This window comes from Orcinus orca, chromosome 2, assembly GCF_937001465.1.
Source record: "Orcinus orca chromosome 2, mOrcOrc1.1, whole genome shotgun sequence".
In the NCBI taxonomy this organism is placed as follows: domain Eukaryota; kingdom Metazoa; phylum Chordata; class Mammalia; order Artiodactyla; family Delphinidae; genus Orcinus; species Orcinus orca.
In genome coordinates, this window is record NC_064560.1 from 153,889,298 (window position 1) to 153,911,895 (window position 22,598).

General features: G+C 35.5%; 1 protein-coding gene across 4 annotated transcripts in view; it reads left to right on the top strand.

The window, feature by feature from the left end:
• Positions 1-1,662: 1,662 nt before the first annotated feature.
• Positions 1,663-22,598, top strand: part of STYX (serine/threonine/tyrosine interacting protein) — a 40,497-nt gene continuing 19,561 nt past the window's right edge. For 3 of the 4 annotated variants that reach the window (XR_004476574.2, XR_004476575.2, XM_004279353.3), the window contains exons 1-9: positions 1,665-2,055; positions 7,413-7,445; positions 9,045-9,098; positions 12,419-12,516; positions 15,553-15,613; positions 16,015-16,051; positions 16,481-16,520; positions 16,613-16,663; positions 19,008-19,080. Coding sequence is in view for 2 of the 4 variants with exons in the window: in XM_004279353.3 (XP_004279401.1) it covers positions 1,999-2,055; positions 7,413-7,445; positions 9,045-9,098; positions 12,419-12,516; positions 15,553-15,613; positions 16,015-16,051; positions 16,481-16,520; positions 16,613-16,663; positions 19,008-19,080 (504 nt within the window). In the remaining 2 variants the exon portion in view is untranslated. Of the gene's footprint in view, positions 2,056-7,412; positions 7,446-9,044; positions 9,099-12,418; positions 12,517-15,552; positions 15,614-16,014; positions 16,052-16,480; positions 16,521-16,612; positions 16,664-19,007; positions 19,081-22,598 lie in introns of all 4 variants that reach the window. The other variant, XM_033404768.2, reaches the window with a different exon arrangement.

Consider the following 22,598-nt stretch of genomic DNA (forward strand, 5'->3'; position numbering starts at 1 on the left):
GTGATAGTTAATTGAAATAGTACATGCACATCCATAACCATTTTTTAGATTATGATTAAAAGTAACATTTGCTATTTAAATGTGACTTGGTTTTCTTGATTTATGTGAAATGATAGTTCCCTTTTGAGGAGGTTTGTACACTCTTCTCAGAAAGATTCACACATACATACACACAATTTTGCATATATTAAAACTTAGGAGATTTATTATTTCCCAAGCTCACCCATGGACACTAGGTATCTATGGATACCAGGCTAAGGATCTGATGTAGGGGATGTTGATGTCAGAAATGTTCAGAACAAAAGTTCCGTTACCTATACACGATTCTTTCTCATGTGGTAATTAAAGCTTTAACAAATTACAATAGGAAATCATCATTGGGCATCAATTAAGATTATGTTATTATTAAAGGTGCTGTTAAACAAAAGAAACTTCAGTTTCATAAACACTGAAGAATGAATGATATATGACTCAGGTAATAATACAATCATTCTTCAAATTAAAAACTTGCTAGCAGAGTAATGTGTGCCTTTTTATAACTAAAAGGGAGAGAACTGTTTACATAGAGGTAGAGAAAATGGAGCCCTCAAACTAGCCATCTAATACTCAAATTATTGAACAGTTCTATTTCTATATATGTTTAGTAGTGTATTTCATAAACATGACTATAAAAAGTAATAGTATGTCAGGTCTAGGTCAGATATCCATGTGGTCCTTTTTACTTTAAAAAGGTCAGATATCCATGTGGTCCTTTTTACTTGTAATCTGCAATTCAGTTAATGAAAGACTATCTCACTTTTTTACTTTGGTGGTGGTGGTAGTGTTTTTTTTAAAGAATCAGGTTGGTGTACAACTCTTGAAAGTTTATGTGTGGGTTCTTCCACTTCTAAGCTTGATTTTCCTCATCTGTTTAAAAACAAAAAAGATAACATTACCTCCCTAAACCCAGAGAAAGTATTATATACCTGAACTTTATTAACAATATAGTATTAACTGACGCAAACTCCTTTTAAAGATATTGAAAGCCATATAGTTTAATAATACGTTGAAGTGTTAATAAGCTTAGAATTAAAGGAAGACACCTTCAGTATTATGTACAAATTAGTGGGCTATCAATTGTTTGTATTAGGATTTTTTCTGTTTGCCATTTTTTCTTGATATTTTCTAGTTGTTATATTCCCAAGTATTCTTAAAAGTACACCGTTTCGATTTGCTTAAAAGTGATGGTGTTTCATTCTGTGGCATAACGTAATTTTCAGGTGAATTCATTACTCTGGGTTATAACCTCACCAGATTCCGCAGGATTCTGAGAGGGGAGAAAACTATAGTTTCCTTTCGTATGCCAGTTTATGGTGGCTAGGATGTCTTCCCCATTCTTACACCAAAGAAGGGATTTGCGTCCAATCCGGAAAGGGCAGAGCTGAGTCGTATTATCCCGCTCCTTTTCCCAGGACCGTCCTTCGTGCTTTCCCTCCTACCGCAGTCTCACCTCCTCCACACCCGGTGAGCTCCCGCCGCTGCGCCTCCAGGGCCCCGCCCCCCCGCGTCTGCGCTCTCGCGAAGGGGTGGGGCGGCGGCGCTCTGACACCTGGCGGCCGCGGGGGGCGGGCCGAAGGCGAGCGTGGGCTGGGATTGGCTGGGGCGGCGCGGCGAGGGCGGGGTGGAAAGAGGGGAGATGGTTGTAGGGCTCGTGTTGGTGCGGGAGCCTGGGCGGCCTTAGGGGCGCGGAGACTCGGCGGGGGAGGGAGGCGGCAGCAGCATGGCGGCCGGGCACGAGCCGCCCAGCCCTCCTTTTCCCGGCTGTCGTCGCCGCCACCGCCGCCGCCGGAGTCGCTGGGACCCTTTAGTCTGCGTGTGTTAGTTGTAAGCCCGCTGCCTCCCCGTCAGTCCTCCGGTCTACCCTCCCTCCCTTTCACCGCCACTGCCAGCCCAAGTGTCGGGCCGGCGGGCAACTCCCACTCCCACCCCACCCCACCCACAAGCCCGCGGGCCGGGACCATGGAGGACGTGAAGCTGGAGTTCCCCTCGCTCCCACAGTGCAAAGAAGACGCCGAGGTGAGTCTGTCAGTGACTGCCACGCAAAGGCCTCCCCCTGTGGCTCCTCAGCCGAGGGGCGACCCCAGGCCCCAACCGTCGAAGCCTCCGGCTCCCCGGAGTCCTGTTGCCTCTTGAGGGCGTCCCGGGACCCAGGGGCGGAGCCTCGCACTCCGGGGCTGTCAGCCCAGACCCCGGTCACTGAGTTCCTCTTCTCTTCCTGAGTCTCCGGCGCCGGAGCCGGATCTGGTCAACTGAATTCAATGAGATGAGCAAAAACAGCCCTTTCCCCCAGGTTTGGCGTCGAGGCCTTACTTGGAGTAAGGTTCCCGTTTTATTGCCAAAACAATGCGAGGGTAATGTTTTTAATCTTTTGAGGGGTAATCTTTGGTGTCGTCGATTCACTTGTGGGACACACGGCCCCACGTGTGGAATAGACGTGGGCCCTGAACTTGCTAAGTGTGCCTTCAAAAAGTTTCCCCGAAGTAGTTGGTTTGTTTTGGTTTGTTTTGGTGTGTTTTTGAGGCAAGCCGTGACCAGCAGAGTAAATGTCACAAAGCTAGCTCGTTCGAATCTGAAAACTTCAATCCAAAACCTTGCCCTTTGGAGAGAAGTTAATATGGGGAATAAAATTCTTTATAACTTGTTCCCCTGATTTCTAATTTGGGGTTCTTCCTTCCCTAACGTTTGTACTGAGTTTTTTCCCATCTATTCCTAGTTTGGAATACTTTATGGTATTGCAGAATACTAAATTAGAATTTTTTGAAGACTCAATTATAACAGAACAATGATATTCAGATATGCTTTAGTAGGATCGAGAAAGAAAGAAATCTAAAATCTCTATTTTTAAGAGATCATTCAGTTTATACCAAATATTCATTCTATTGAATGTCTTCATTTGTGGTTCACGTTTTTTATTGGGGGCGGATCTTTTGCTTGTGATAATAATCCTTGAGAATTTCATGTTTTAAGAGTAAACTCTTAAATAGGAAAAAAAAGTAGAATTTAGGTTAGGTTAAAAATGAATTTACACTTTTTTCTTTGTTTCATATGGAATAATGTGAATGAGGAGTATGCTTTTATATCCTCAAAATGATTCAGAAATTTCATCACTGGAAGCAACCTTAGAAATAATGTAGAGCATTCCTACTTTTAAAGTGAAGAAATTGTAGCTTACTAAGAATAAATGATATGCCTAGCACAAGACACAAGTGAGGACCTTGGTCTCCTCATTCTTAATTCATTGTCCTTTTTACTACACCTCAATTCTTCCCTGTTCTAATCTTAATAGTTCTAGTTTAAAATGTTTACAGACTTTGTATTTAATCTTTTATTGTGTAAATAATATATCTTATCTTTGCAAAGATTATAAAATCTTACGATGAATATAGCTTCTTTTCTGTGTCGGACAGAAGTAATGCTTAAACCTAGTACATAATGATATTATCTGCTGAAAGCCAGTTCATTCCTTATTTCATAGCACTGGATGTTTGTTATCTCTCGGTTACAAGTGACAAAAACCAGAGGAGCTTAAGCAAAAAAGAAAAGAAGTAACTAAATCCAGAAAGTTTGGAGTGCAGCTGGTCTCAGGGACTTGACTAGATAGTATTATAATGCATCAGAGCTGCCTCTGCATTTCATTAGTGCTTGTCTCTACTCTCTGTCAGTGCCTGTTCTTTTTCTTGGGCTTCTGCACAGGTATGGAGTTTGGCCATCAGTTGCTCGAGGGTCATATGCTTACAGCATACACACTGAGGAACAAAAGTGCCTTTCTCTAAGCTTCAGTGTTTAAAATCTAGAAGATTGGCCCAATTTAGGTCATATGCCCATCCTTTGGATCAGTTAAGAGAGCCAGGAAGGGGTGAATACAGTGAGGGGTCCAGTCTAGGTCAGATACTCACTCTGGGCTAGGGGAGTGAAGCTTATCATTAGTAGTCCTCCCACCAAAACCATAGGAGCATTTCATAAAAGATGGAGGATGCTTTCTGGACAGACAAAACTGTAAATAACCATTAAATAGGGCATATAGTTACTCATGAAAAACTGACTAATAAAACAATGTAATTTTCTAATTTCCAGTGAGATACATAAAATGGCAAACAGTTTTTCGTGGTTATGGTGACCAGCCAGCATAGTTCCTCCACATAGAAAGCACTACCAATCACAATCCAAATCTTGCTTAAGTAAAAAAAAATTCAAGTACAGAGATTTCAGTGAAGGCTCTTAATGATTGTTGTGATCAGGCTATGGTAGCTTGATGATCCTGTCACTTCTATAAAAATATTACTTCCAAGTTTCGTGAAATACTGGTTAGAGCACTCTTTACAGGATAGTTGTTAGCAGAAATTTAGCTGTGTTTAGATGGGTTTCCAAAAAGATCATCATTCCTTTAAAACTGCTGTGATTTCCCATTGTTTTTTTTTTAAACATCTTTATTGGAGTATAATTGCTTTACAATGGTGTGTTAGTTTCTGCTTTATAACAAAGTGAATCAGCTATACATATACATATATCTGCATATCTCCTCCCTCTTGCATCTCCCTCCCACCCTCCCTATCCCACCCTTCTAGGTGGTCACAAAGTACCGAGCTGATCTCCCTGTGCTGTGCAGCTGCTTCCCACTAGCTAGCTATTTTGTAATTAATATCTGCCATCTTTGTGGCTGTGATTCAGTTGTATCGCTTTTCATGGTTATTCATTTCCTCTTTTTTTTTTAAATGAATTTTATATTGCGAGTTCATTGGAACCTATCTGTTTGAATTATTTCTGATCTAGGTTTAAGGTATGTTCCTCCGGAGAGAAAATGCATTTGCTTCTCCCAGGAACCCATGGACACTTTTTACCCAAGACCACTTGACATTAAATTTTCACTTGGCCTCACAAAGATAATTGCATTCTAATGCCAAACCTTAGTGAAGACCAGATTGGTTAGGAAGACCCCACCCCACTACTACCACCACCACCACCTACTCAGAACCAAAGCTAGGAAAGGCAAGAGTACTCATTTTTGTGGGGATGAAGTGAGGCCCCACTCCCACCACTTTATCTTTCACTTAGGGTGTTGCCCTTTGGGGGTCCCAGCTTTTTGGTCATGATCTGACTTTGAGCAAGTCCTAGGCTTTGTCTCATGTGCCGTGCCATTTAAAATTAAGTCCATCATGAGGATGTGGAACAACTAGAACTCCTATACATTCCTGGTGGGAGTGTAAATTGCTCTTCTAAAACTTTTGACAGTGTCTAGTAAAGCCAAATATAGGCCTACTCTGTGATTTAGTCATTCCATTGCCACTTATATATCCAAGAGCAATAAATGCATGTCCACCAAAGAGCATATAAAAGAGTTTTCATTGCACCTTTATTCATAATTGCCAAAACCTGGAAGCTACTTAAACCTCCACCAACAGGAGAATGAGTAAATTGTGGAATATTTATACAATAGTATACTGCACAGCAGTGAAAAGGAACAAACTACTGACATACACAACAACATGGATGAATCTCACAGACATTAAGTTGAGTGAGATAAACCAGACATAAAATAGTACTGCTGTATGATTCCATTTACATGAAGTTCCAGAACAGACAAAACTAAAATCTATAGTGATGGAAGTCAGTGGTCACCTCTGAAAACAGGAGATATTGACTGAGAAGAAGAATGAGGGAACTTTCTGGGATGATGGAAATCTTCATCTGAGTGGTGATCATATGGGTATGTATGTTTGTAAAAATTGATTGAGCTCTACATTCAGATTTGGGCATTTTAGCACCTCATTATAAGTTCTTTTATACCTACATTTTAAAAGAACAGAAAGAAATATAAGGCCATGAAAAGACTAGCAGATCTTCTCAGTATGCTCTGTTTCAGTGCTTACTACCCTTGCTGGTTTTGTGCTTTCTTGTGTTTATGAGTGTGTGTCCCTCTGGGGATTTCCCTCACTTCTTAGTTCAGCTATGCATTTAAAGATACCTTTAAAAATATATTTTAACAGGGCTTCCCTGGTGGCGCAGTGGTTGAGAGTCCGCCTGCCGATGCAGGGGACACGGGTTCGTGCCCTGGTCCGGGAGGATCCCACATGCCGTGGAGCGGCTGGGCCCGTGAGCCATGGCCGCTGAGCCTGTGCGTCCGGAGCCTGTGCTCCGCAGCGGGAGAGGCCGCAACAGTGAGAGGCCCGTGTACCACACACACACAAAAATATAATATATATATATTATATATTTTTTTAACAGTCATTTCATAGATGGTTTCTCAGGCTTTATAGTCTGCTTCTACTATATTGCTGAGACCAGTTTTCAAGATTAAAAATGAAAAATGTATTTTGTTTCTCTATTTTTAAAAAAATGCTAAAAAAAAAAAAATGCTGTCTTTGTAGGAGTACTATTCTCTCTTTCCATTACAGAGATACATTTCTACCTTAGATGTTAAAGATACTTTTCTGACTTGGGGAATCTGGATGGAGGGTAAAGGGAATTCCTTGTACTATTTTTTCAACTTTTCTGTAATTCTAAAATTATTTCAAAATAGAAAGGTTTTTTTTTTTAACTTTTTGCAGTTTTAACTTTAGAAACCTAATTACTGTTTATAATTCTGAGTTTTAAGCAACCAAGCTAGAAACTTTTGGAATGTAGTCCATTTACAAATGAGGACTATCTGTACTATATTTGATTCTTCATTTCAATTCACTGTATTGCTTTTTTCTTTTAAAATATTTTCTGTCTTTTGCCATTTTGCATTATTTTCCAACTTCTTTATCTTGGTCTGCATTCCAAGAATGAACTCTGTACTTTGGTGAAGTGTATCTGTAAAGGAACTTGAACTAGACAGAATCTTAAGCCCAAGTGAGATATGGGAAAGGCTGTTTGATGAGCATCTGGCAGTTTAGATCAGGAATGGCAAATAAATACTTATCACATTCTGTTCTTCTTTCATCATTGCAGATATTGCTCAATGACCACAGCACTCTTTCCTTCCTTGAGTCTTTCTCCACACAGGGTTTTAGCTATCTACTGCCAGTTGATTAGAGTTGGCACGAATGACAAAAAGTGTATTTGACATCTCTGATTTAGAGGATCATTTTTGAGAGAAACTTCTGGAATACCTATCCTTATAATTATTAAACTATTCCATCCATTATAAAGTAACATAATCATAATTTTGGAAGCCCAGTTATTTAAAGAATTACCTTAATCGTTGTTTCTTGTCACTTAAATTTTTTAGGTGCTTGTGAAGCCAATTGAATCAGCTGTTTTTATAGAACATTCTATAAGTATAATGTATTTTTTAAAAATCCATACACTTGTATATCACATCTTTAACCTTTAATTGGGTGACTTTTTCATAATGTTATTTACTTTTCTTATGTTTTCCTTCCATTTTTAAGGAGTGGACCTACCCTATGAGACGAGAGATGCAGGTATGACAACCTTCTCATTTATTCCAGCCAGCCCGTGTTACTGTTACTATCATTGTTAAATAATTTAACCTAATTTCACAAAGGATTTGAGTCCTGTTGACTCATGATCTGTAGGTTCATCACTGAGTATTTTAAATATTAACATATTTAAAGTTGATCGTGGCTCTTAAAAAGATGGGAGATGAAATTTCTTTCTTAGATTAGAACCATGGACATAGTAATATATGTTTGTACTTAATGAGTCACTTTGTCTTTCTTCATCTGAAAAATTGGGTACAATATTTGTATTATTTCTGAAAGCAGTTTACTTTCTGTGTTTGTCTAGCTTAGATAAACTCAGGAGAGTTGACTGTAAAGCACATCACCCTTTTGACTAATTGCTTATCTTCGTGTCTGATTCCCAGTCAACTTTCATAGTGAAGTTCTCCAGAAGATTGAGTTGAATACTCACAGTATGGAATGAATGAATTAGTGATAGCTAACCCACATAGCAGTACTTTTTTTGTTTTGCATTTCAACTTTGCTACTCCCAAGATCAAGCAATGTCTCCCCTTCTCAGGAATCCCTTGACTTCTAAAAATCTGTTTCCTTTCTCTTTTTGTGAAAATTCACTTTTTAAAAATATGTGATTACCCATGGGGCATTTTACTTGGTGCTATGGGGAATGCAAATATGAGTAAAATTTAGTTTCTGTCCACAAGAAGCTATTAGAAGAAATCACACCTATACACAAATAATTCTGATGTCCCATAGAACTGAACTACAAAATTATATTAGTATATAGAGTATGATATATACTCTATATACTAAAAACTTTCTATATTGAATTCACATAGAATTCACACTGAAAGCTTTCTATATTGAATTCACATAGAATAAATTTTAATTCACCATTCAGAAGTTACTTATTTAAATTGCTGAAACTCTGTCAATAGTCTTTCTTTTTAAGCTTTGCAAAAATACTTCACATAGGTAAAAGTTGTAATTGTTTTATCTTGTACTACTTTTGATTTGACTGAATAAGGTTTTGTGTAATTCCAAAGGGATGATTTTCTTTATACCTATTTTATTTCTAAACTATAATAGAGAATTGAAATAAAATTACGGGTGTTTTAGTAATCTAAAAGACAACAATACAATATAGTAATTCTACTCAAACTGCTTATAAAAAGCACAATGGAGGGCTTCCCTGGTGGCGCAGTGGTTGAGAGTCCGCCTGCTGATGCAGGGGACAGGGGTTCGTGCCCCAGTCCAGGAAGATCCCACATGCCGTGGAGCGGCTGGGCCCGTGAGCCATGGCCGCTGAGACTGCGCGTCTGGAGCCTGTGCTCCGCAACAAAAAAAGCTCTATGGGAGTTCAAATATCTGACTTTTCAGAACTACATTTCAACTTTAAATATGTCATTTGATTATATAAAGCACATCTGCATTTCTCTTCCCAGTCATTTGCTCAGTGTGGCTAGAAAATACTCCCTAAATAACAAGCTTTTTAGCAAATTATTATAACAGCTATGAAAACACTCAGCTAATCCACTTATATGGTACATATTTTGTATAGATTTAAATTGCTGATGGTAAATAGCTCAATTTTTTTCCTAGGAAATTTTGCCTGGATTGTTTTTAGGCCCATATTCTTCTGCCATGAAAAGCAAGGTAAGAACTTTAGATTAGATTCATCAAGAGACCTTATCAACCAACTATTTGGAGTAAAATTTTTTAGTAGAAAGAGTTTTATTTGAGGAAGGGTGCACCGATATTGCATATTAACAGTAGTTGTCCCTCTGGAGCACCTAGTTCTTTCCAAATTTTACTGGACCAGTGATTCTCATGTTTAACCACAAATCACAAATGAGTTTTTGTATTTTTTTCCTCATGAAATCCATGTATTTAAAAGACTTACTGAAAACTGACCTTTAATAATTTATTTACCCTCTAAGATACTAGACATCTGTAATTGCTAATCATAGTTTCTGAAAAATATGAGATACAATTAAATCCTAAAATAAGGTTATTTAACATTTTAGTTAAAGGGTAAGAGAGTGTGCGTGCACAAGTGTATACGAATGCACTCATACACCCACACATTTTAATTGAAGTGACTCAAATCTTCTGTTCTTCCAGACTTTAGAGGTCTGGATGTTCCAGGTTGTAAAGTATTGTACTATATATCTAGATGTCCTATATAGTTAACCTGAAATGTATTTCTTCAGTTACACGGTTAAAAGGGTAGATCTCATTCAAATATATGTAACAGTGTTATTGTCACTTCTAGAGGATTCAGCCCTATGAATTATGGCAGTGCTAATTCTCTTTGAATTATAATGTGAAACATTGTGTCACAAATGTTTTCCCTAATAACCTGCCTATTTAGAAGTCAGTGTTCTTGTGTATGATACTTACCTGCAGTAGGTTTTATAAAAACTGTAGAATTCAAAGCTTTTATGAAATAATTTGATGTATTTACGAATTTTAGGTGATTGGGAGTTTTTTTAAAGTTAATGTCATTCCTTTTGGTACTGGAAGGCTTTTTGACTGTTGAGGACTATCTAAGAGTAACCCTAGTCATTTTGATGGCTTACAGCTAAGTTGGAAAGGTGGGACGTTGATAAAAAAAAATCTATGTAAATAAATACTAAGGAAAGAATATGGTAGATAACTATAGAATTAACTGTGACTTACTTTGTAAAAACAAAGTTATGCCCAAATAATGTAATATTCACAAATACTGGCCTTCAGGATGATTTTAGACTATTTGCTTTTTGTATTCTCACAGCACTTTATAAATATACCTGTTATACTCTTTCTCACATTAGTTTATAAGTGTTTGTTTACAGATCTATCGTCTCAAAATCTCTCCCCCCTAATTTCACCATAAGTCGCATTGGACTGAAGAAAAACTTCTATGGCAAAATTTGATTATTTCCCACCATGAGTCATTATAGTACAGCCCATATTTCTTTTCATTTCATCATCCAAAAAAGTAACAAAAGAATAACGGAGATAAAGAGACCTTAGGGAATAAACTCCTGTTCTAATAAACTCACTTAGTTTAGCCTATCTTTTATTACATTCAAATACAGTTTTAATAAAAGGGACATATTTAGGCTCCTTGTAAGTAGTGAACCATTTCTTTTTGTAAAATTTTTCTGTTGTTTCTAGGTATGAGATAAGGTCATAATTTGCTTTGTATAAATGAAATTCTGTTGAAAAGTAAAAACTATTTTGTGTGCTATTACTTTTGGGGTCTATCTTAAGGTTTGTTTTTCACTTACTAATCTAATGTGCCTTCCAGGCTTGTTAAAACATGTTTTTATCCCTAATTTTATATATGTCTTCTTGTAGTTTCCCACATTAATAGAGTAGATATGAAAACTTCACATATCATAGATCAGTCATAAACAAAGGAATGAATATTGAATTTACTTTGGAGTTTCCGTAAATGTGAATATGGAACATTGCTTTTTTTTTTTTTAAGATTTTTTTTTTAATGTGGGCCATTTTTTTTTTAAGTTTTTATTGAATTTGTTACAGTACAGTTACTTCTTTTTTAATGTTTTTTGGCTTTTTGGCCACGAGGCATGTGGGATCTTAGCTCCCCGACCAGGGATTGAACCTGCACCCCCTGCATCGGAAGGTGAAGTCTTAACCATTGGACCACCAGGGAAGTCACTATTGATTCATTGTTAATCCTACCAAATGCTTACCTCCTTTCCCCTGTCTCAGGATATACTCAGAAAATACAAAGATAATTTAACTCTAATCTATGCCAGACATAGGAAACCTAGCTGCAAAAATTAACATTTAAAAACCACATTTTCGGGCTTCCCTGGTGGCGCAGTGGCTGAGAGTCTGCCTGCCGATACAGGGGACACGGGTTCGTGCCCCGGTCCAGGAAGATCCCACATGCCGCGGAGTGGCTAGGCCCATGAGCCATGGCCGCTGAGCCTGCATGTCCAGAGCCTGTGCTCCGCAACGGGAGAGGCCACAACAGTGAGAGGCCCGCGTACAGGAAAAAAAAAAAGTCACCTGTAAATTTCACTGAAACCTATAGTCACTTGCAAATAAAAATTATTTGATAGTTCTTAGAGTTGTCATGTTAAATTGTTTTAAATGTAGAGCCCAAAGGCACCACAGAATATAATATACTTTGGAGTTGCCAGTTTTAACTTTAGAAGAATTTTTAAACCCTAAAAGGTTAATTAGATTTTGTGAATTTTATAACTTAATTCTGGCTTATAGTAGAAAAAGTGTACTGGGAGAGGCAGGGAGTAGTCTAGAGATCAGTGATGTTGAACAACTGTTTATGTCATAGTAGTCCTCTCTAAAAAATAAAAATTGTAGTCAATATATGTAACTGCCATTTACTGAAAACCCTTGCTGTGTGTCCCAGGCAGTATGCCAAACATATTTTCTTACATAATTCTCACAACCACTCAAGTGAATAGGTAGGGTTTTCCTTATTTTCGTGTGAGAAAATTGAGCCACAGTGCTCAGATCATTAGCAGAGCTAGGATCTAGAGCTTGGGCTCTCATGACTCCAAAGCCCATGCTTTTAACCACTACATAGTATTATAAATAAATAATAAAGAGTATATAAATGTAAATTATAAATAAGTAATAAAGTATATTACACATGATACAAAGGTCAAAGTGTACAATAAGGTATATAATGAAGGTATAGTATTGTTTCCCAAATAAATTATCTTTAAGGTCATATCAAGCTCTGAAATTATAGATATAAAATAATCCTGTTAGCCTTTTGAGGACATGTAGTGTATTAACCTTGAATCATTGAAATATTTTGCTGATCACTTCAGGTATGTTATTATGAAATTAGCTTTGATCCCCTGTACTTAAAGCTCAGATGTGGCTACATTAGTTCTAAATTTGAGTCCTGTGTATTTTCAAATATCTGTTTTACAATAAGATGATGTTTTGTATTTTAAACTATTTCTCTCCCTTTTTTTTAATAGCTACCTATACTACAGAAACATGGAATAACTCATATAATATGTATAAGACAAAATATTGAAGCAAACTTTATTAAACCCAACTTTCAACAATTATTTAGGTAAGAATTGTTGCTATAATTTATAAAAATGTTAAGGGTAGCAAACATGTAATGTTTTTAATTCAAGTTGATTTTATTATATCGGATTTTTCTCCTGTATATATATGTTTTATAAAGATGGGTCATACAGTACATCATTTAAAGAATAAACTTCCTTTAAAATATTTTTAAAAAGTAATTCATGCACAGAATGTGGAATTCTAAATGTTCAAAAACATGTATACTGAAAAGTAGGTTTCCCTATTCCTGTCCCCTAGATACTCAATTCTCCTCCCTGCAGGTATCCGTTGTTTTTGAGTACGTTTCCAGAGGTATGTTACATATATAAACATATTCTTACAGATCAAGTTAGCCTTTTTTAAAAATTATGTGTTTTGGAGATGGCTTCATATTATTTCTTAGCTGCATTCTTCTTTTTTTTTCCCCCCACACTGCACAGCTTGCGGGATCTCAGTTCCCCGACCAGTGAAAGCCCAGAATCCTAACCACAGGCTACCAGGGAACTCCCGCATTATTCTTTTTAAGTTGCACAGTAATCCATTGTATTACTGTACTAAAATTTATTCAACCCATCTCCTCTTGTTGGACATTTAGATTGTTTCCAGACTTTTGCTAATGTAGTGAGTATCCCTGTATATATCATTTAATTCATATGTGAATACATCAATAGGATAAATTTGTAGAGGTGGAATTGCTGGATTAAAGAACGTGAGCATTTAAATTTTAATAGATGTTACAAATTGCCCTCCAGTGAGTTGTATCAGTTTACATTCCCACTGTGAAGTAAATGAGAGGTACTCTTTCCTTGGTATCTCTCTACAACAAAATTATAAAGCATTTAAAATTTTTCCCAATCTCCTAGAGTAAAAAAGGTGTCTTGTTGTAGTTTTAATTTGCCTTTCTCATTTATCTTAAAATGATGAGGTTGAGCATCTGATGGTTTTTAATGTTCTTTGTTTTAGCTTCATTTAAAAAAATAAAGCATATATTACACATGATACAAAGGCCAAAGGGTCAAAAGGTATATAAGGAAAATGTCTCTTTCCTCCCCTAAACCCAGCTACCTAGTCTATCTCTAGCTAGGAGGCAGCTACTATTAACTCTTTTTTTTGGATATCATTTTAGAAATATTTGTATAAAAGCATATATGTTAAAACTGTTTTAATGTTCTGCTTTATTGTTTGTAAAAATGAAAGCAACCTGAATGTCCATCAGTATAAGAGACTATAAAATATACTGTGTGAATACACAGTAGAATACTGTAACCATGAAAAAGAATGAAGTATTTCTGTGTGTGCTGATATGGACTAATCTTCAAGATTTATTAAATGAAAACAGCAAGGTGCAGAGCCATGTGTTTAAAAATATATGCAGTACATTAGGCATATATTCTTGTATATACATAGAAAATTTCTGGACTGACAGACTAGAAACTTGATAGTAGTTACTTCTGAGAAGGGAAATTTAGGGTCTGGGATGGTAGAGAGACATTAGGTTTCATTGCAGATGTCTTTATACCGTTAGAATTTTTTATTGTGTGTACACATTTTTCAGTTAATAAAAACTAGTTTTAGGGACTTCCCTGGTGGCGCAGTGGTTGAGAGTCCGCCTGCCGATGCAGGGGACATGGGTTCGTGCCCCGGTCCGGGAGGATCCCACGTGCCGCGGAGCGGCTGGGCCCGTGAGCCATGGCTGCTGAGCCTGTGCTCCACAACGGGAGAGGCCACAACAGTGAGAGACCCGCGTACCGCAAAAAAAAAAAAAAAAAGAAAAAAAACTAGTTTTAAAAAAGGGAATATCTGTAATCTAAAATAAAATAGATCTAACTTTTTCTAATTGCAAAAGAAATACTTGTTCTTTGTAGATATGTTGGAAAATACAGAATGACACCAAGAAAAATATTTTAAAAGTCATCCATAAATACACAACCCAGAGGAACATAACTTTAACATTTTGGTATATTTCCTTCTAAACTTTTTCTACTGTATATGTGTATTACGTATACACACATATAGACTTGTGTATATTAAAGAAAATGAAAATGTTATATTTTAAAATGCCATACTACATAGCTTTCTAATTTGTATAGAATTTTTGTTTTTAGTGCCAAAATGTCCTGGATACAGCTTCTGTGTGATAAGCCCTGAATTTATTGAAGTTGCTGCCACCAAAATGATCATTAAAGCAATATTGACTTTAAATTTTAGAACTTAATTACTTAACTAAGTTGTGTTAATAAACAGGTGGTGTTGGATAGGTTAGAAATGGAAGTTTTTATTTTTTATTTTTGGCCGTACCACGCGGCTTGCGGGATCTTAGTTTCCTAACCAGGGTTCGAACCCAGGGTCCCAGGAGTGAAAGCACCAAGTCCTAACCACTGAACCGCCAGGGAATTTCCAGAAATAGAAGTTTTTCACAAATTAAGGCTAGTATATTAAAATGACTTATTTTAAATGTTTTTGAAGGTGTATAATTCCAGGACAGGTGGTCTTTTGTTGCTTGTTGCTCTACTGAAGGTTAGTTCAAACAATGAATGTTTGACTCACGGCTCTGTCAGACTGCTGCCTTCTGTTTTGGTTAGTTTCTTCTCTCTCAGACTTTGGGCTTCCTCTGAATTGTCCTCTCTAGGGTTGTGAGGAAAGGTGGCAGGGTCATCCAGAGAAAAGTCTTTTAGTCCTAGGGAAGTTGGTAGAAATAGAAGAATAACAATAAGGAAAACAGGCAATTCTTGTCTTTATTTTCCAGGTCCACTCTGATCTAGAGGAAGGTTTCTTCCTACTTGTGATTTTTCTATTTTAAGCAGATAGATTTTTTTTAAATAATAAGATATCAGAGAAATGTTAACGTGTTATTTAAGGCTTTAAATGCTATCTATGCCTTCAAGCAGTATAAAATCTATGGCTCGGTTCTTGGGAATATGATATTTTGAAAGTTGTTTTGCATTACTTTCATGGTTGCCAAGAAATTTTCATATTTTTTATATATGAAGAGAGTTTTATCTGAAAATGTGCTTATCACAAAATATTCTATTTTCAGATATTTAGTCTTGGATATTGCAGATAATCCAGTTGAAAATATAATACGTTTTTTCCCCATGGTAGGTATCAATATTTTAATATCATTTAAAATTTATTTATGATTTGACCTGCTTAATTGTGGTTCTAAAACTTAATGAAACATGATTTTCTCCTATACTACTTTTACTTTGTTATGTCTGAAAATTGTGGGATTATATTTTTTTAAATATTTATTATTTTTAAAACCTTTTTATGATCTCCAAATATTTGAGAAATCACAAATATTTAATCACTAATATTTAAACTTGTAATAGTTGTATTTGTAGCATTTTGGAGATTTTTGACAAAGTAATTTTTATTCATATAAATAATCAGGAAATTACTTTCAGTATATTTTGTTTCACTGTATGTATGTATGTATGTATTTTATGCTTATGTTACTCCACATGTTTTATTATAACACATTGTCTTTTGCCTTCAGACTAAAGAATTTATTGATGGGAGCTTACAAAGTGGAGGTAAATAATATTCCTTTACTTAGCTTACATTTATTTTTAGGAGATTATTTATGATAGTTAATTTTTTAGTTAGTATTTGTCTTAATTACAACTTTCATATTCTGCATTTATGTATAATAGACTTCCCAAATTTGTATTTTCCTAACTTCTTGTTTCATTTGGATAGGCTTTCTTAAATATCTCTATAGAACTATTTTTCATGTTCTGGGTCAGCTTTAAATCTCTTTAACCTAAAAGTCTACTGTAATCTCCACACAGTTAATATAAATAAATTCAAGGATTTGAAAATTAATAAGTATCCAAGTTGTATGTATAAAATACATAAAGTGTTTAAGAAAAGATTTATTGTAGTATGATCCATAGTTTCAATATATTTTAGCTGCTGAATCAGGTATCTTTCTATCAGAATAACTATTTCTTGTTTTTCAGGAAAAGTTCTTGTCCATGGGAATGCAGGGATCTCCAGGAGGTATGAAGTTAGAGATAATCTTTCTTTCTCTTGCATTTAATTAATGAGTTGTGTTTTCTGTTTTTTTCTAAAAATTTTTTCCCCCTCTTCAGTGCTGCCTTTGTTATTGCATACATTATGGAAACATTTGGAATGAAGTACAGGTAAGAAAGTACTCTGAAACTTAGCCACAATTTAGATTCTCATTAAAATAAAGCTTAATGGAGACGGTTTAGGAGATTTAAGTTAATAATCTCCTGATTTTGTCATCTTGTCATGTTTGATTAGGTAGGCCCTTTTATCCCATGGTTAAGTCTCTTAATCCTTGTAGCTTGTCTACCTTGTATAGATCCACTTAGGCTAATGTTTGTTATTTTATGGAGCTAGTGCTAACTCTTGTTATTTTAACCAAAGATAATTATAGTTGGAATAACCCATGGAAAACTGCTTGCTTACTACTAGGGAATTGGTTAATCTGAGTTTAAAAACTCTTAGACAAAGATGTAATTGCTTCTTTGTTTAAGATTAATTTATTATGTTTTCCTTTAACAGTAGTTGGATGAAAAATTACCTAAGAATTGTTTTAGTGTCTGTTCATAACTCATTGTTTGTCTTATCCAAAATCATCTGTTCCAAGCATATTGCATAGACGAGAGAGAGAGAGAGAGAGAGGGGGACAGGCTGATGAACTTTTCACCCTAAAACAAACCAAGAAAACTGGCCAATGTACAGTATTTTCTTTCTTAGTGTGTCTTGTACAAGTTAGAAATCTGTTGTAATCATTGATACCTCCTTCTCTTCACTCCCCATGTCCGAAACTGATCCTTTACCAAATCCTGTCTGTTTTTTGTCCTAAAATATTCCTTGAATCTGGCTCTTTCTCTTTATCATTATTTAATTTCCCTAATCCAAGCTCTAGTCATGTTTTCTTTGGACTCTTCCAGTAGTCACCTTCTTAGTGGTCTCATGTTTTCTTTCCTTCTCTAGTCTGTTCTGTTCTCCACACCACAGTGAGAATGATTTTCTCAAAAGATAAATCTGATCATATGTTACCTTACCCTAAAAAGCTTTCAAAGGTTTCTGATCCTTAATAATTCTTAACATGGCCAATGAAACTTCACATGACATGCCCCTATCAATCTCTCCATTCTAATGCTGTGTTCCCCATTAACCCTCTCCATTTGAGCTATGTTCAGCATTGGATCCACATGTCTCACATACAGTAGACATTCAGATGCTTTAGTGGTTTTTTTTTTGCCAAGTTATCTTTAATTTATTTAGTTATTTATTTATTTTTGGCTGCGTTGGGTCTTCTTTGCTGCATGTGGGCTTTCTCTAGTTGGGGCGAGTGGGGGCTACTCTTCATTGCAGTGCGTGGGCTTCTCATTGCTGTGGCTTCTCTTGTTGCGGAACACGGACTCTAGGTGCGTGGGCTTCCGTAGTTGTGGCTTGCGGGCTCTAGAGTGCAGGCTCAGTAGTTGTGGTGCATGAACTTAGTTGTTCCACAGCATGTGGGATCTTCCCGGACCAGGGATGGAACCCGTGTCCCCTGCATTGGCAGACAGATTCTTTTTTTTTTTTTTTTTTTTTTTTGCGGTACGCGGGCCTCTCACTGTTGTGGCCTCTCCCGTTGCGGAGCAGAGGCTCCGGACGCGCAGACTCAGCGGCCATGGCTCACGGGCCTAGCCGCGGAGCGGCATGTGGGATCTTCCCAAACCGGGGCACAAACCCGTGTCCCCTGCATCGGCAGGCGGACTCTCAACCACTGTGCCACCAGGGAAGCCCTACAGGCAGATTCTTAACCACTGTGCCACCAGGGAAGTCCCAAATGCTTTAGTTTATTTGGTATTTTTTATCTAAAAATTATAATGGAAAAGTTTGCTTAAAAGTGTTAATTCTTAAATATTATTTGAATACAAGTGCTTTTATTTAACTGAAAATGATTAATGCCTGGTAGATTTTGTTTTATATATTCTCTTTATTATTTGGTGATGTATCAGTAATAATATTAATAATGAAAATAACTTCCATTTATTGGGTTTCTGCCATGTGCCAGATACTATTCTAGGCACTTTTATCTCAACAACACACGGAAGTCCCTATACTTCTCATTTATTAACCAGTAATAATATCTGAGCATGAACTGTGTGACAGATGCTGTACACGATGTGTTATACTTATTATCTTCCATCTTTACAGTAGTGCTCCAAGATAGGAATTATTATAATGCCTAATTTACAGTTGAGAAAAATAAAGCTTAGAGAAGCTGAGAAGTGTCCCCTTCTAGGACACACAGCTGGGAAGCAAACGAATTGTGATACTTAGTCTGACCATGCTTTCGGTTTTTCCACTACAATTCACTACTTCTCTGTAGTACAAGCTGTATGATTATGATTTTCTATTTTAGGTAAATTGTTAGGTAAGTTCATATTTTAGATAAATTCTGGAAAAATTGAGATTAATTCATGAAATAATATTATCGCTTTAGTTTTCTTTTTTTGTTTTCAGAGATGCATTTGCTTACGTTCAAGAAAGAAGATTTTGTATTAATCCTAATGCTGGATTTGTCCATCAGCTTCAGGTAACTTCTCTCTTCTTCCTCTTTAAGGCAGTCAGAAAGTAGGATAATTAAAATCTTATGTTCATGTAATTTAGTTGTAGTATTTACTTTGTAAATACTTAAAAATTGCCATAACCTGATTAATTTGATTCTTTGTTCAAGTTTACATCTGTATTTAAAATTATCAATATTTTCTTAAAAGCTACCGTTAACAAGAAAAAAAGAGTTAAAGGCACATTTTTCAACCTAAAGTAAAATAATTGGTGTTAGAAATGTCTTCAATTACTTCTTTATTTTAATCACACATACAGAGCATAAGAGTTTTGATTCTAAATGTATTATGTATAGCTGCTTTTTCTGTTTTATATGCTTTATCTTTTCCATATTCTTTCACATTTTGATGATGCCTAGAAGATGCACTAAAAAGACAGTAAAGTAAACTTGTGAATTTATCTGATTAATTTATTTGATTTTTTTCCAAGAAGGAAAATCATAGGTTGAAGAATGTGCTCTGGCTGATTCTATCCAGTTATGCAGGAATAAATCTTACATTGAGACACCAAGAGCACTACAAAATGGGTTGTCTCAGTTACCAAACTTTAAATTTTGCTTCCTTTTTATTTTTAATTCACTTTTAGTTTTTACTTCATTTAAAAGAGAAAAAAATACGGTTAAAAAAATAAAAATTCAATAATGCCTAAGAAGAATACTTGAAAAGTAAGTCTCCTTAATAGTATATCTTGAAGATCACATATAGCTCTACCTGCATAATATTTTTATGTATATATGTACATAGATGTATGTGTGTATTGCAGTTTTATATGATCAATTGCTTATACACGGACCTTTAGATTGTTTCCAGCCTTTCATGATTTTAAACAACATTGGAAAGAATATCCTGGTAGGTACATCTTTGTTTACATGTGTGAATGCACCTGTATGATAACTGATCAGAGTAGAATTGCTGGGTCAGAGGGCATTTGAAATTTGATGTTGCCAAATTGCCTCTAAAAAGGCTTCAGGAAACAAGGGGTACCTGTTTACCCATACCTAATCAATACCAATAGTGAAAGTGTTTTATGAAACTTCTTGATCATTGTTATCATGGTGGTAAAAGTGGCAACTCCTTATGATTTGCCTATTTTTCTATCAGGTTGTTGGTCTTTTTCTCATTGGCTTGTAAGGACTCTGTATATTAAGAAAATCTGTCTTTATCCAACTGATTTGAAATGCCATTTTTATTATATACCAAATTCTGATCTATACTTGAGTCTGTTTCTGACCTTGTATTTTGTTCCATTGATCTGCTTATTGCCGCACTTGTATCAAACAATTTTAAATACTATAATATTATGTAAGTAATTTATATTACTTATATCAAGTAATTTAATCAAGATCCCCTCATTAATGTTTTTTCTGGAATTTTCCTGGTATGTTCTTAACACTTATTTTTTGGTGTGAACTTTACTGGAAAGAGTCCTGTAGTTGTTTTTAATAACATTATCTCTACATTCACAGTTCAGAAGGAATTGACACCTTTAAATTTTTCTCAGTATGTTCCTCTCTAAGAGTATGTTCCATTTATTCAAGTCAATTTCTATGTCTTTTAGTGTTTTAAAGTTTTCTTTATATAGAATATATGCATTTCTTATGAAATTTATTCCTATTTTCTTTTATTCCCATTATAAATAAAATGTTTTTTTCCTTCAGTATGTTTTCTAATTAGTTACTTATATATAGGAAAGCTATTGATTTTTTATTGTTTTCAGTTGGCATTAAACTCTAAACAATTCTGAAAATTTTTCTAATTGTCTTAGATTTTCATCTCCAAATCATAATAATTTTGCAACTTTTCTAATTTTTTTTTTCTCATTGGATGGTCATTGTATCAGAACCATGATAAGTAATAGTGGTATAGTACTTGTACTTTATTCTTGATTTCAGTGTCAGTGCTTCTAGTATTGCACTGTGTGTGTGTGTGTCTGTGTGTGTGTGTGTGTGTGTGTGTGTTTGTGTATTCATCTGTGCCTATGTAAAGAGTTTTTACCAGGAATAGATGTTGAGTTTTAGCTTAAAAAAATTTTTTTTAATGGAATGACTGTAGTTTTACTCCTTTAAGCCATTAATATGGTGAGTTGAATTATTGGATCACATTATGCTAGATTTCTTAATTTTGAATCATCATTTTGGTTCACAAATGGATCTCACTTGGTTACGGTACACTATGTTCCATGAATGTGTTGCTAGATTCTATTTGTCAGTATTTTTTTTAAGATTTTGGAATTAGTTGAATAAGTGATATTGGTTTGTAATTTTCTTCTATACTACCCTCTTCTGGTATGGGTGTTTATCATGTGATTCTCATTTTTAAAATGGAAACTTGCTTTCTCTTTATGTGCTCTAGAACAATGTAAATTAGATTGGAGTTATGGGCTTCTTGGTGTTCTGATATATGGTACCTGTGAAATCATTGGACCTTGATTTTTTAATTTAATTCAGTTATTCATTATTTCATTCATTTGTGTATTTTGAGGGTGGACCAATTCTTGGACAGCTTTTCTTCATTTGGTAGGTTAAGTCTGATTTTCATATACTCCTCAGGTCACTTTGGATGGTTTCATAATCTCCTATATAATCATTCATTTCATAGGATTTGAGATAAAATTGAGGAAAATATTTTTCCATTCTTTTTTCAGTTTTGTGTATCTGTGCTTCCTTTTTTCCTTGATCTGGTTAGTTTATATAACTTCTTTGTATTTGAATTTCTCCTTGCTTTCTGCTTTCCTTAGGTTTTTGTTGTTCGTGCTGCTGCTGCTGTTATTCTTTAGTGAATTTCCTGAGTTGAAAGCTTAGTTTTTCATTCTTTCAAGAATTCAAGACTATGAATTATCCTCTTAGCATTGCTTTAGCCATATTCTACATATCGTACATAGATTCTGCTATGCAATATTTTTATTACTGTTATAGCTTGATATTCTGTGATTTCACTTTTGATTTTATTTTTTACTTAACATTTGTTTGAGAGGTTTTTTTAAAAAAAAACTATATAGGTGACAAGGTTTATTTTCTATTTTTGTTCATTTCTAATACTATTTACTTCTTGAATTTTTTAATGTTTTCTTCATGGCCTAATATACAGTTGTTATTACGACTGTCTCCTGGGCACTTGAAAAGAAGATGTATTCTCTGTTTTCAGGGCATAAAGCTCAATATACAGTCGTCCCTCAGTATCCGTGGGAGATTGGTTTCAGGACACCCACCCCCCAACCCCACCGCCCCGTGAATTCCAAATCTTATATAAAATGGCATAGTACAGTCAGTCCTCTGTATCTGTGGGTTCTGCATCCGTGCATAGAGGGCTGATAGTATTTGTTTGATTCGTCTGTCTTGGGCTGAGAGGTGAATTGAAACTCCTTTACTTTATTATATTTCTGTTTATTTTTTCTTTAGTTCTTCTAGTGTCTTTGCCAATTTTGGTACTGTGTTATTTGGTAGATAAAATTCAAGTTAGATCTTCATTGTAGTTATATATTCATTAT